At 36.2% G+C, this 15,206-nt stretch overlaps 1 protein-coding gene across 47 annotated transcripts in view; it reads left to right on the forward strand.

The window, feature by feature from the left end:
- The window catches only part of ARPP21 (cAMP regulated phosphoprotein 21), a 155,716-nt gene that overhangs the window by 73,955 nt on the left and 66,555 nt on the right, over positions 1-15,206 (forward strand). For 10 of the 47 annotated variants that reach the window (XM_009445126.4, XM_009445121.5, XM_054680509.2 and 7 more), the window contains 3 exons: positions 2,648-2,685; positions 4,507-4,566; positions 8,814-9,046. The exons of 1 other annotated variant lie outside the window; for it this stretch is intronic. In XM_009445126.4, the coding sequence (XP_009443401.2) occupies positions 2,648-2,685; positions 4,507-4,566; positions 8,814-9,046 (331 nt within the window). Of the gene's footprint in view, positions 1-2,647; positions 2,686-4,506; positions 4,567-8,813; positions 9,047-15,206 lie in introns of those variants that run through there. 36 more of the 47 variants (XM_054680499.1, XM_054680497.2, XM_054680510.2 and 33 more) reach the window with 10 other exon arrangements.

The raw sequence follows: 15,206 nt of genomic DNA on the forward strand, positions 1-15,206 counted from the left end.
GAAATGTAGTTCTTTTTTCCTTTGGCAAAACTTTATATTTAGGCTTATTTTATGGTTAATTCTATGCAATGTAACTGACTTTGGGAAGGTTAAATTGATAAAGCAATATACTTGAGAAGGTATGTTTTGCCTGGAGGCTAATTTCTGAAGGATATTTGTGTATAAATAGAGATTCAGTGAAGAGTTCATCTGTGGTCCTCCTAACATGTGCTGGGACTCCTCTTCAGTGGGGATGGGTGATAAGGGCATGTGGTGCCACCAGAGCTGAGGGTGGGATGTGGGAGAGAACTCTATAACCCATTAAGCAAAATCATTTTTCTTCTTTTGAAAAGAAGCAAGCCTTTTATATCCGAGAATGCATATAAGTGACAGCTTTGAATGTTGCACTTAATTACTGTGACAATTTTATCTTTCTATGCTATTAAAATTTGCAAGTTATTAATACTACTTTTTTAAAAAAAAAGTTTATTTTCATCAGCTAGTGAATCACAGCCCATAACTGTATCTATCTTATTTATGAAAATGTAGTTGAGGGGATAATGAGATAATTTTTTAGGAACTTTCCAAAGAAAACAGAAAAATACTTGAGATATTATTGGGTAAGTTATTTTTTTTTTAATTTTTTTGAGACAAGTTCCCTGTCACCTAGGTTGGAGTACAGTGGCATGATCTCTGCTCACTGCATCCTCTAGCTCCTGGGCTCAAGTGATTCTCCCCCCTACTCTACCAATAGCTGGAAACACAGGTGTGCACCACCATGCCCCGCTAATTTTTGTATTTTTTGTAAAGACAGGGTTTCACCATGTTGCCCAGGCTGGTCTTGAACCCCTGAGCTCAGGCGATCTGCCTGCCTTGGCCTCCCAAAGTGCTGGGATTACAAGTGTGAGCCACCACTTTGGCATGGGCAAGGTATCTTTGACTTGCTTGTGTCTTACTTTTTAATACAGAGTTTGGGGTTCTTAACTTTCCCCCAAATGCTATTAGATTGAGTCGAAAGAGGTCACTATGTCCTTAATTAATTCCTTCAGACAAATAGAGTCTCAATAATTCCAATAACCAGACAAAACATTATAAACACAATCAACCACTTTCCAACTATGAGAGCTGAGAAGTAGCAAAGTATGAACTCATAATGTATATCTAAGCTAACCTCGCTTTCTTTTACATACCTTACTTGACTCCAGCCAATAGTAAAACCAAATTAAAGGAAATAAAAGAAGTTAGGACATTTAGTGTTCTGTAAAGAGCCCTTCATAGGCATATCAATGGCACATCATTTATGCTTGTTTCCCTTTCATTTATAAATGTCAAGTTTTTTTAAAAAGCTATTTTCTGAAAAGCTTTATCTTTTAATTGTCTCTTTTTGCTTTTTCTTAAATGAGGTTTTTGCATACTTGAAATTCAGGATGCATGTTAAGTGCAGCAAGGTTAAAGCATAAACGATTCTAGAGACACCTTCACTGAAATGCTCATAAAACTGAGAGAAACACCTGTCTAAATCTAGCCCGTTGGCTTAGTGGAAGGAAATTATTTCTCTAACAAAATGAACATAGAAACCAATATTCTGCTTGCCTCTCAGAAGTGGTTACATTAGCAGGATCTTTTAAGTCAATAATTGGTTATTAAAAGATTATTATTACTTCTTTAGTTTTATTTTATCTTAAAATTGACCTGTTAAGTCTCTATTTATTCCTGTAACAAGTCATTTATTCATCATTTGGAAAATCTACGTATATAGCAGGATGTGTATTTATTTATGTTTAGAAACTTAAGTACTTTGGAAATGGTTTTGTGTTACTTTCTAAATACAGTCACCCCCTATTATAGGACCACAGCACCATATCTTGTCTAGACTTCTCTTTTCTATTTGTTTAAATTTAATTTGATCCACCTTTCCTCAGCACGTAATGGTAATGGAATTTTGTCCTCCCTACATTGTGCATAAACACAAGATAGAAGAGAAATGAATGCTCGGTGAATAGAAGCTAAGAAGAAAGTCATTGATTTTCTATGTGAAAAACTGGCATATATTAGATGGAGCTTGATTTTTTTTTTTAATTAGCGTATTTTCATCCTCACTTGTCTTCTGGCCTTCCCCTCTTACTTAAGATTAATAATTGATGGTATTTCTTCAATTTTGAGAGTCTTTCAGTCAATCTCTTTATTTCATGAGAGTTTATCATCACCAGGTAATAATTTCAGGATTGTGGCTTTATGGCTCTCCCATTCTTAACGTGGATCGCATGGAGTCTGCACGCTCTGCTTTGATTTGAACCCTTTCCCTTGGCTTCTGTTGTTTGGTGGCTGCAGCTCTGCAGCTCCAGAAGAAACCACTAGCTCAGAATCCGACGGCCACACGTTTCTCCAGCTGTTTCATTCACATTTCTCTTCTTCTGACCTCCATGCCGAACAGACTAAATCTAAAACCTGGAGACGTCCTGAAGGAAAAATACCCTATGCTGCATGAGAATTGTTTACTTTTCTAATCCTAACCTACCTTTTTCCTTTTTTATTTCTATCTTTTGTAACTATTTTTCTTAATTCTTTTCCCCTATGAGGGGAAAGTTAGTTTTAAAATCAGGCAAGTATTTGGGATCCCTCAGCATATCCAGAACTTCTGATCCAATGCCTTTTTTTTATTTTTCAGTCAGTTTGCTCCCAGGAAAGCCTTTTTGTGGAAAACAGGTAAAATAAAATTTACTTTTCCATGTCTTTAGAGGAACAACGTCTGTCATGTGTGTCTTGTGTATTCATAAATATATATCCCATATATGTGTGTGCTTGAATATATGTATTAGCAGATACATATATCTATGCGTACACACATATATCTTATTTAACACATCTAAAAATGATCTAATTTGGAAAAAAAAAATTTCTTTCAGTTAATTCCAAACAGAATTGTAAAACTTTTTCTTATTTAAAGTCTCAATTTCTGGTCCTTGCAAAGGTATACTTCCTATTACCTTCACCAGGCATTAAGAATAATAAATATGGAGACATCACAGGAACTTGCAGTTTCATTGGCTTATTTAGTAGTCTGCTAGAGGCATGCGTATATTTGGTATTATTGGCCACTTCCTGTGCCCCATAACAATATATAGCTATACAAGTAACAATTGGAATAATATTTTCAGTTTTTTTATTCTAAACAATCTATTTTTCTTCATAAAAGACTTGACCTTGAAAATCTTATCTAAACTGGCCTAGATTTAGCAGTGTACCTGGCATAGGAGTTAGTAGGGGGAGGTAGTTGTTGTAAAATAAATGGGTTATAAAATTTAAAGAAAATCTTGGCGATAAGAGCAAAAATTTTTCAAACTTAATATATACCCTTCAAAAATCATTCTAAATTGGCATATATATTAAAATGCCCCATTGATTTAATTGCGGATACTCAGGGCAAATTAAGGAATCCAAATTAACTGCACTAATCACATTTAAGAGGCATCAAAATGAGCAACTTGATTTGAAAATGTGGTATCTATAAATAAAGTGGTGCTTAATTTTATTTCAGGGGTTTGCTTAATGTGTATTCCTATACCATTGATTAAAATGAAGACTGTTTGATTAAATGCCAGTACTCAGAGAAATTTAAACTGGACATTAAAGATGATTGGCTTAAAAAATTCCATCATTCATATTTGCAGTTGGAAATCTTCAAGTAACGTGACTAAACCCCTTAATAGAATAACCTCTTCAGAAGAAGAGATAAAATTGAGAAACACATAAAAGGGATTCACAGAAAACTTCAAAGTCCATATATATTTAGACAAATATTCCCTATTTACAGTAAAATCAGTAATCCATAAGCATTGACATCTTGCAGGTGATTTCTAAAGGATTCCAAAAATACTCTATCTTTGCCAGAAAGATTAAGTGAGCATTCACAATTCAGATTCATGGGAAACCTTATTCTCTCGTCTTCTAGCCAATGATTTTCCCTATCTTCCTCCCTAATCTTATCCATTTACACTTGAGTGTCCCTTATATTATGTTGGATTATATCCAACATTACAATAATTGGTCACATATATATGTATTGCCTTCTCTTTAGGTTAACAGGTCTTGATGGTCCTGGAAACCAAAAATCTAAGTGACTTACCACCAAAAATAAATACATTTCTTGGATACGTGCCTCTGGAATGCCAATATTTCATTATGCCAAAATATGAAGAATAGTTTTAATATATTACTCTAAAAAATCACTACTAATGTATTTAATTAAATCTCTATTATACCTATATCAATCTCTTTTCTCCTCTTCTATTCCCTCTGCTTCCTCTTTCCTTCTTTTCTCCTTACCTAGCATTGGTGTCTTAATCCTAGGGTAGAGATCTTAATCCTATCCTACGGGCATTAATTTATTATGGCAAAATTCAACATCATATAAATAAAACTTTGTATGGAATTGATTTGTGCTGTAGTAGAGTACACATCCATGTAACACAAGGCATTTAGTACCCTTAGGTTTTATATCATAAAAATCATGTTTTTCATTTCCAGTAGGCTCTTGGAAGACAGTAACATATGCAATGAGACCTATAAGAAAAGACAGCTCTTTCGGTTGGTATGGTTTACTTTCTTAAACTGTGTTTTTTTCAGATTATGTGGTAGAATCAATGTTAAATATTAGTGTACTCGTGTAAAATATATCTGTTCATTTAAAAAAGTCTGGTTATCTCTTTGTAAAGCTTGTTACGTAGCTAGCGTGGAAGTCATATTGGGTAGTATGAGATATGAGACTGGAAATCTATCACTTCGTCTACAATTCGTTAGGGTTCTTCTGGTTTTCTGCTTTTTGGGGGCTAACTTTGGTAGCACACTGTTTTGATTTTCCCAAATTAACTTTAGTAAATTACACTGAGTTAAATTTTCACTGACAGATTGCAATTGTACATACATTCTCAACACTGGAAAATAAATCAATGATAGCCCTACTTGGGTAACTAATTTTTAATTTTATCTGTTATATTATTTCAAACAGTGTGTTTTCAAGGGTGAATTTTATTTCTGAAGAAAGATATGAGGTTCCTTCCAATTAAAATGAAATACTTAAATTAAAATCTGTGTAGGATAAGGGGATAGGATGATAATTTTTTTAAAGTTCTATACTAGACTAGAAGCTCTATGAAAGCAGAGGGACCATACCCATTTTCTCACTGCTCTATTCAATGTATATCTGACATCCATTGTAGAGAAAAGTGTACACAGTACTGTAAGTATACTCAGTATCCAATACATATATTTAATGTGTTAATGTGTTTATGAATGTTAGGATTTACCTCCGTTGCAGGAATTACTACAAGAACAACAACAAAACTGTTATCCACTTAAAAGAAAGAAAATACTAAGAAAATCAGATGAATTGAATGTTGAGAAAGTACATTTTCTGCAATAAGTCTGGACTTTAGAACTCATTATGAGTAAAATTAATTTGTTATCTTACACTTTGATTGAAACAAAAAACAGAAGCTTCTTTTTGGACTTCTTTCACTTTTCTAGATTGAACTATTAAGTTTATTATGAAGTCTTCCTTATGTATTATTAGACAATTAATTTTCTTTTCCACACTTGAAGATTTAAGAAAATAACTTTGCACTTCTTTTGAAAACTCAGAGAAAAGCTAAAATTTACCATTAGTCCTGCGCTCACACACTGTGACCTAGTTTGTTTAGGCTGATATAGATAAAACATGGGTTCTTGTCCCCTAAAGGCCAGTTAGTTTTACATAATCCCAAATCTGTCCCCAAGCCAGAGCTACCATATACTCAGGTTAGCCATCTCAAATATGGATTTCATCACCCACCCAAATCACCAAGCACAGAAACTCAGAAGGGTAACTTAGCACAAAACCATTCACACAATTGTAAAAGCAATTCAAGATGTAGATCATCCCTAGCCCGTGCAAAAAAGATGCATTTAGACATAAAGGAAAATAAATATTTTCAGTTATGTTAATCAGCACAGAAGCAGAGCTTAAAATATATGCCTTTGTAACTACCTTGGAATGAAATTCTAGTTACTTACAAGAGGGCCCAGCTCCAATGACAGATATCTCATTACTATCGTCTTCCTGGATTCCAGTAGATGATTCCAGTAGGAGAGTAACCTGTGCAAAAAAAAAAAATAATACATATAGACATAAAGGAAAATAAATATTTTCAATTATGTTAATCAGCACAGAAACAGAGCTTAAAATATATGCTTTACAACTACCTTGGAATGAAATTCTAGTTACTTACAAGAGGGCCAGCTCCAATGACCAGATATCCCATTACTATCATCTTCCTGGATTCCAGTAGGGGAGGACCAAGACGGGGCTTAGGAGAGAAGGGAAGACACCTGTGCATGTGGTTTTCTACAATGCCTATGATCCCACACCCAAACAGATTTGGAATTCAATACTGGACCGCACTTCAACACTGTTAAGATGATAGTGCAACATAAAATAGAGGAGTACAAAATATATTTTAATGTATAAATACCTAGGAATCATAAATTAGAGTTACACATTATTTTTCAATCTCATTAATGCTAACTCCCTAAAGCAGCAACTTAAATTTTCTTTTTTAAATGTACAGATTATGGTTTAGGACAGTGATCTGAGCTAGTGAGGTAGAGGTAGAGAAGTTAAAGAAATCTTAGGTTGCCTTATTGAGCAGGTGATGTGACATAAGTCTAAAGGAACTTCTTACAGCTCTAAAAATAGCTCTACCAGGGAGAAGGGTGTAGACTACAACACACTAAATTGCACCCAGAAATAGTGGTGGCCACCTTCTTTACCTAAAAGGCACAGTCACACTGGCGTTTACAGAAAGTCTGGATTCCTGCCATGGAGGTGCAGAGTTCATGGCTAAAGAGATTATTGAAGCAGAATTAGTAATGGGAACAAGGGATCACCCCCATATGGAGAGCATCCATCTCATGCATCCTGTACTCTGAGGCTAAGCACCACTCCCAAATCATCAAGCCAATGTTTTTCTATAATAAATATTTCAAATTAGCTGCAAATGAGATTATTGTCATATTTCTGGTGCATTCACAGTTGCTAAACAATGATTTTGCTAGACTTTGTAAAACATAGTTTAACATACTCATGATTATATGGGATAAGAATGAAGTTGAATTTGGAGATTTAAAGAGAAGACAATCAGAAATGGAATAGCAAGCCCTTGAAAAGGCTATTTATTTCTCCGCTCTATCTCCCAAGGCTTTCTTGAATGTCAAAGGAGTTTAAGAGGTAAAGCCACCTGGTCATTGGTGAAGGTCTGGCATTCATACCTACAACTTGGTTTTCATCAAGTGGTTCTTATTTCTAAAACCAGCCATCCGTGTGGTACTGAGAACAGAGAGAATGTAAAATATTAATAGAGGATGGAGGGCACTGAGTATTTTCATCTAATCTTTCACTCGAAAGTGCTTTTTGTTTTGTGAATATTCTGTACCCCTTCCTCCCTTTGCTTTACAAAGTTCCTGTCACAAATCAGTTATTTCATTTTTATTTCTTGGATCCATTTATCTTCTTATGTTTGGCTGAAATAAAAGAAAAAGTTTAGGAGTAAAGTTAAAGCAACACTTAAAATTTTCTTTGTACTGTCTGTACAATTTTGTCGGTGAGTATTTCAATCACATAGTGCACTTCAAACATCTCAACAGTACATTATTGTCTTTAAAATATTTTTCAATGAAGCTACCAATCACATCTGTGAGATTTGAATCAAGGCTTAAATATGTCTCATTGTTAATATGAGTTAGGTGTTATATTTACTGACCAAGATTTATATTCCCTTTACTTATTTATAATCCATTAAAACCTTAAGGTATTTTACTGATGCATTATTTTTATCTTCAGAAAAAGCTTTGAATTTATTAACAAAGTTATGCTTTAGACAGATTGGAAACCAATGAAAATGCAAATTTCGTCAAATTTCTCTATAAAACACATGCAATTTTGCATATTTCTTAGAGATACTCTAGAGTCTTCAAACTTCACTTCTGGCTATTGGATCTCTTCCAATACATTTACTCTTTTTTCTATTTGAAGCTTGAACAAATGTGTTCTTTCACCTGAGGAGCTTTTTTTGTTATTTCCATTGTTCCCCTTGGAAAGTTTTGTGTCAGAGTATAGTGTTTACACTGTTGTTATTTTCAAAAGTTTTTCTACGTGAAAATAATTAAAGGGTTCTTTCCTCTGACCATGAAGGTTAAACTCAGTGGGCAAAATTCTTACCACAGGTTAATAGAGTAATTTCTGTGATTTCTATCCTATCTGTCAAAGCCTTGGTGATTTCAGATGTGTATCTCATAAAGCTGGAACATGAATTAACAGCTTCTCTGGATCTATGTGCATTTTTCCATTGACAATTATTTTGTGCTAAAGAGAGAGAAAAAGTCTTCTTTGGTGGGAGTTACTTTTAGAATCATTTAAGATCACAATTACTTCTGAACATTAATTAATTATTGATTTGAGTCAGGAGAAGTTATCCCCCTATTCTATTTGCAAGAGAAATTAACAATTACATTTTATGACATGTCTTTCTAGTTGTTTCTCCTTCACCGACAGAGGGATCATGTAACATTTCTAGGTTTGGTTTTTCTGTTTGTAACCTATGTGTTATATGTGATGTGTCATCTGTCTATACATCATCAAAGTATTTGTAACACTGGGAGGCAACTGGTTTAATGAAAAGGGTTGGCAGGAAGGGTCTTGTGTGGATCACCTGCCAAGAAAAGCCTTGCTCTGTGCCTACCGACACCATGCATGTTAGGTAATCCTGTCCCTGTGCATCTTTCTGGTGGTCGTACTCCAGGGGCAACAGAGATGGCTCAGGGAGAACATCTGGGAGTCGACAGAGCAGCTCAGAAAATGAACTCAAGTGGTCTGACCACCAAAGGGCCTGGAGCAGCACAGACTCCGACAGTTCCAACCGCAATCTAAAGCCCGCCATGACCAAGACGGCGAGTTTTGGGGGCATCACGGTGCTGACCAGGGGTGACAGCACTTCCAGTACTAGGAGTACCGGGAAGCTGTCCAAAGCAGGTAGTTAGTACTGAATGTGTTTATGTCCTGTGGTATTTTTTGGATTCTACCCAAGCCATATGGTCACCATTCCCTCTGACTTTCAGTTGACTGATAATGATGATATTAATCACAGGGATAGCTGGAAATCAGAAGGTACAATTTAAATAGGTTACTGCCTCTTTCCAGTTATGTGCCTAGGTCAAGTTACTAACCTCTCCAAGTTTCAGTTTTCTTATCTATAAAATGTAGGTTATATAATGTTATTCAAACACACCTCAGTAGACTTAGTGTTTATGTATTTAATTTAAGTACTTAAGTTAACTTATTTAAGTTTACTCATTTAAGTTTACTCAGTAAACGGAAGTTTAAATTGCATTATTTATATAAAAATGATTACCATGGCACCTGCATTACAGTAACTACCTAGCAAAAGTTTGCTGTTCCTTTTAAATTTAGTAATATGAATTATTCCTTAAAAACACGCCGTAGGATAATTATAATATTAATAGCTTTCGTTCTTGCATTGGAATGCTGTTAGTACGATCCTGGACCTGGTTTTTAACCATTCTGTGCCTCTGTTTTCTTCATCTGATAAATAGAAATAATAATAGTACCTATATTGTAGAAATATTATGAAGACTAAAAGAGTCAGTATACACAAAGCAACTTGAATAATGTCTGTCAAGTTATAAACCCCCAATAAACTCTAGTTCTTATTCATTTTTATTACTGCCATTTAATGTTTGCTCCCCTGCTTTGCAGATAAGACAGGTGAGTGTCAGAGAGGTTTAGAGTTTCCAAGTTACCAGGTGCTTGTATGTTTTTTTCCAAGTGAAGCAAATAACGATATTCTGAGGTAGGTAGTTCAAGTTGGCATGAACAGTCTTTGGAAGGTGAGTGATAATGAGAGATCTAGGAGAGCCATTAACTTGAAACAACTTTAAACTGATGGAAGCATACACCACGATGCTCACATGAGTCTGCAAAATGCCCTCATGGTCGGCCATTTCTAGCTCTTCTGTCTCCCAAAGATTATTCACTATTGTTTTTGATTATTTTCAAATGTTCACAATTAAAATACCTCCTAAAATCTCAGGAAGGTGACAAATGACCATTCAGTAGCACTCCATGAACTGAAGTTTGTGATTTTAGTATGTAATTATTTTTGCTTTGTTTTGGTTCTGCCTTAGAAAATCAAATTCCCTGACACTCTCTTGGTTTGGGTGGGGAGGTGGTTGGGAGTTGTGATTCTGTTGTATGCTCTGGGTGTCAGATTGTATGGGTGGAGAATTCAGGCTCCTGAAGTGACAGGTGAGTGGGAGGCCAAGGCAGGAGTGGGATGAAGAATGGAGAACCCCAGTTAGAGTTTAGACATGGGCTGCCCTGGACTGTGGATATTTTCCCAATCACCCTTTACACTGATGTTAGGGCCAAGGGGTTCCCCACCTCCATGCAAAATCTGGGTTCATTTGCTAATGGTTTAACATAATTAGGTTGTTGACAAATTCCTCCTAAAAATTATCTCATGTTTTCCTATATTGGGAGAAAATTAATAGCATTTAGTTACAGTCACTACATAATACACACACCCTGATTCTTGGAAAGATTCAGATGGGTTCACACTGCCTTTCTGCAATTTTTATTCACTAATTGGTGAGTTCTTGATTTCTTACTCTAATTAATTGCTCTCATATTCCACTATTGTAGCAACTGAAGTAAAGAAAATCCACTGTAGTACACTTGAGCTCTTGTAAACTAAGATAGGTTTAATAGTTTTAAATCTCCTTAAAATGTGAAAACCAAGTACTTTAAATGGTGCACTTAAAAATTCCAGCACACCAAAAGAGCTCTTAAGATTTTTAAATTAATAGTCATTCTTCATGCACCAACCCCCAATCACTTCCAAAGCAAAGCTCTTTGGAAACATTTAAAACACTTCAAAAATGTTAAAATGCCATGTTCTTTGAAGAATGATTAGAGATTGTAAGTGCTTCAGAATTTTTTTTCTTTTAATCTAAGTGTCTCCATTTGAAAGCTTGTCAAAGTGCAGGCATGGGAAGGGAATAAAAACTTAAAGAAGATCAAGGTAGGATGTCAAAACAAACTTACAGTTTCCCAAGATGGATTTATGAAGCAAAGCTGTCAGTCTGGCTGTCATGGAGCTTCAGAACAGCACAAGTTTTCAGTTTTTTACCTAATTGTTCACAGTGGAATTGCAAACTTTTTTATGACCTTTCAGAAACCAAGTCTGGAGTTGTGACATTTAAGTTACTCTTCTCCTCCTCTAATTACATAGATTCTAGCTTTAAATAGATAATAATGAGACTTTTTCCACATTGGAAACACATTTTCCTACGTTTTGGAAGGAAGCATATTACTGAAGTATGAATGTACAAGCACATTCTCTTGAGGCCTGGGCTGCCTACCAGATGCCCAACACACATTTCTGGAGGCAGATGATGCGATTGTATCCTCCTTACCGAAAGCACTTGAATGACACCTGTGCGGCAACCTCAGCTGTTTCTTGTTAATAGCAATGTGGTTGAGAAATAAGAGTATGACATCTGTTTCTTACCACATTGGCCTAGCTATACTGTCACTATTGTTCCCCCATCTTGATCTTCAAAGCAGGGTTTCTGAACTTTAGCTCCATCAGAATCACCCAAAGGATTGGTTAAATCCCAGATTGCAACACCCACCCCCAGAGTTTCTGAGCCCATAGGTCTGGGATGGGGCCTGAGAATTTGCATTTCTGACAAGTTCCCAGTTGATGCCAATGCTCCTTGCCTGGGAACCACACTTCAAAAACAACTGCTCTGGAGAAATAAAATGTACTTTTGTTTTGTTTTACTAATTTTAGGTGGTCTGGCTTGATGGTTTCTGGATGCAAGGCTATTATTCCTGCTATTGTCACATTCCTTGCCTACATCCTGGAGTGTTTTTTGATCCAATGCAAGACACCCCGTGTTTCTACCACTTCCTCTTCTTTGTCTTTATCTTCATTACTGCACTAACACATCGTGGATACTCTCTTCCTTCTTGTAATTTTGGAAGCTTTAGGTTATTCTACTGAACACTGACCCCCTGAATCTGGAAATATTTTCTTGAATTATATAATTCAGAAATAAAACCTTTATGATTTGTGGTCCTTGTAAAAGAAAAATTGCACCAGATGGTGCAGGCAAAAGAGAATGTATTCATTATTATTGCAACAGGGATCAAGACTATGATCTCTCTTTTTAGAGAGAGAACTGAGCTCCACTGAATCGAAAAGCAGGAGACTCTTCAAGCACTGGGGTGAGCTAGTGGCAAAATTTTGGAGGACATTATAGAGGAAATTGGGTGATGTGATTAGGCTCCATGTGCTTGCTAATTGGTGCTGTGGAAGTTAGGCTCCTATCCTCCCACAGAAATTGAGAGATAGGGGCTCTATTTTTCATGATGATTAGATTTCAAAGGGATGGCTCCCAGGTACCTAAGAAAGAGCTTCCTGGATTGTAAAAGTGGCAAGAGGCTAGGAGATTTACATCTCAAAGGAGCATAAATGTTCTAAGTATAGGGAGGTGAGGAGCCTCCAGTCTGGAAGAAACCAGTGAAAAGTTTGGTCAAGCTGAGGGGAACATTAAGGTCATCTTCCTTACCATTGCTCACCATTTAGTCTGGTACCTTATATTTTACAAAAGGGTATGTTGAGGTCTAAAGTAGTCACTTCCTGAAGAAAACACAGCTAGTAAGTGGCAGAACTAGAATTAAAACCCAGTATCCTTCCTCCTTGGGAAGTATCCTTCCTCCCTGGGAATGTTCCCTCTGCTCCAAGGGAATCTGCCTATGTCCTTCCCCTTCTGCCCTGTCCTTTCCTGGCTTTTCATTTTGTTTTGACTTGTGATCTCTTTTTCTATCTTTTGTCATGTTTCCCATTTTCTTTTTTCTGTTTTTCTCTTGAGGGTTCACCTGAGTCCCTCACCTAGCCACTTGGATGTCTTCTTTTTTCTCCTCCCTGTGGCTACCCCCTAGGGTTCAGCTTCAGTTTCTGAGCTTTCCACTGTGAGTAGCATGGAATTTTAATCTAGTATCTCCTAGAACTTGGCACAGGCTTGGTCAGGGCCCTGGCCCCCGTCTGTGCCTTGCTTAAATGATAAGAAGATGAACATGACCTACAGGCTTAGAGAGCCATCTGTAGAGTCAAGTTGCCTGGGTTTGAGCTTGGATTCTGCCACAAACTGAGCTTTGGGAAATTTAACATATCTGAAGATCAGTTCTCTTCTTCAAAATGAGGCTGCTGTAAAAGTTAGATTAGACAATTCTTATAGAGAAACTAGCACAGTGATTGTCACATATGCATACTGTATAAATATTTGTCATGGTTATCATTAAACCTCTGAAGAAAGGGAATCAGAAATACTTTTAACTCTCAGCCATTCTAAATCTTAAAAGTTCTCAAATATCAATTTCATTTTTTAAAAAATCTTTGAACACTTCCAGTCCCTTGCCTTTTACTAGCATTTGTGTTTAATCACAAACTTTAGCAACACCGGCTGTGTGTGGAATATGGCTCTCCCTGGCCTTGGTGATTGATGTTTACATGCTGGTCAAAGCCAATCAGAAGGGCCAGTTAGTAAATCCTGGCCATATGTTGATTGCTGAGCCATCCTTTTGAAGAGGTTTGACTTTATTTTCATCTTTGCATGTGCAGAGAATTTAAGCCAAATTTAGGTTTCCTTCCTTCCTTTAACCTGTGGAATCAAATCATTTACATTGTCTTCTCAGTTCTCCTATTGATGCTGCTTTTTTTCCCCTCAGGTAAGGGAAGGGTATAATGTTGTAAATCAGTGATTAATGGCCATCCTTCTAAAACCAAAATTAAATTACTCTTTGGATTGGATTGTGACACTTCAGTCTGTCTGCATCAACCCATACCTCCTAACACACACACTCATGCCATCACTGGCTTATAGCTCAAATCTGAGTTAGGACGTGCTCCCTTGGCCCCAACTCTTTTTCAGTGCCTAGCCCCTCAGTCTGGAGATGAGCTGAATCATGTTTGCATAACATTAAATACCTTGGTACAGGAGGTTTTGTTGTTGAATTGTTTACGTTGTTGCTGTTGACTCTAGTGTCAAATGTGTAACGTAGCATCAAATTATACACAGCAGGTCCATAAACACACACTACAGTCTGCATTGGGAATATGACCACAGAGTCATAATTTCAGTGATATAGTCTCAAAACTATTATTAGCATTTTCAATATTCTTTTTACATTTTTTATTTTTTCTCCCCATGCCTTATTCATAGCCCCATCAGCATTCTAAACCACTTAGATGGAGCATCCTGAATTGACATAAAACTATCACTATTAATAATCAAGTCATGGGGAAAGCAAGAGAAGATGCCCAACTGAGAACACTTGTGACAGGCCATGGTATATGCATATGTACAATTTCAAGTGGCAATGCGGGGTCGTGATTAAAGCTTGAGCTATAGATCAGTCTGCATAGACCAAATTCCAGCTCTGCCATTATCTAGCTATATCTAGCTGACCTGAATTACCTAACTTCCTTTTACTTCAGTTTTCCTATCTGTAGAGGCAGTATTAGTCATCATTTAAGTGTTTATTCAAGTGCTTACGCATACTAAGTTGTCAATAAATATTATCATTCTTCTAAAGATTATCATGCTCTCCAATTGCCCCTCTTCTCCGCACTTACATGTTATGTTCCTATCACTTATTTTAAAAGAACTCCAGTTTAAGGGCATATTGTAGAATCTTGAAAAGAGTGTTAGTGATGGATTATATATTTTGACTTTAATAATACATAAGAATGCATTTTTAATAACATAATCAATAGTGTAGGCTGATGATTTAATCAACCTCGTGTACTACATTCTTGCAACCTGTGATATTACACAAGCAATCTATTAGTTTGAATTTGCAGTAATATAAATTTTACTTAGTGTGTTTTCTCTTGGCTGCTCTGGTTAATACCTAGTACCCAGAAGAGCTGTGGTTAAGGGTACTGGGGTTGCTTGTCTCTTGCTGTAGTGAAATGCCAGTGAGTGCCCAATGGATATATTGGGATATGTTTCTATTTTTATCTATAAATGGTGGGACAGAAGAGATTGTTAGATTCACCTTAGGGGCTTCTGCACACTGTTCCTGTTACCTGTGTGTTTGAAAAATT

This window comes from Pan troglodytes, chromosome 2 (assembly GCF_028858775.2).
Source record: "Pan troglodytes isolate AG18354 chromosome 2, NHGRI_mPanTro3-v2.0_pri, whole genome shotgun sequence".
Lineage (NCBI taxonomy): Eukaryota > Metazoa > Chordata > Mammalia > Primates > Hominidae > Pan > Pan troglodytes.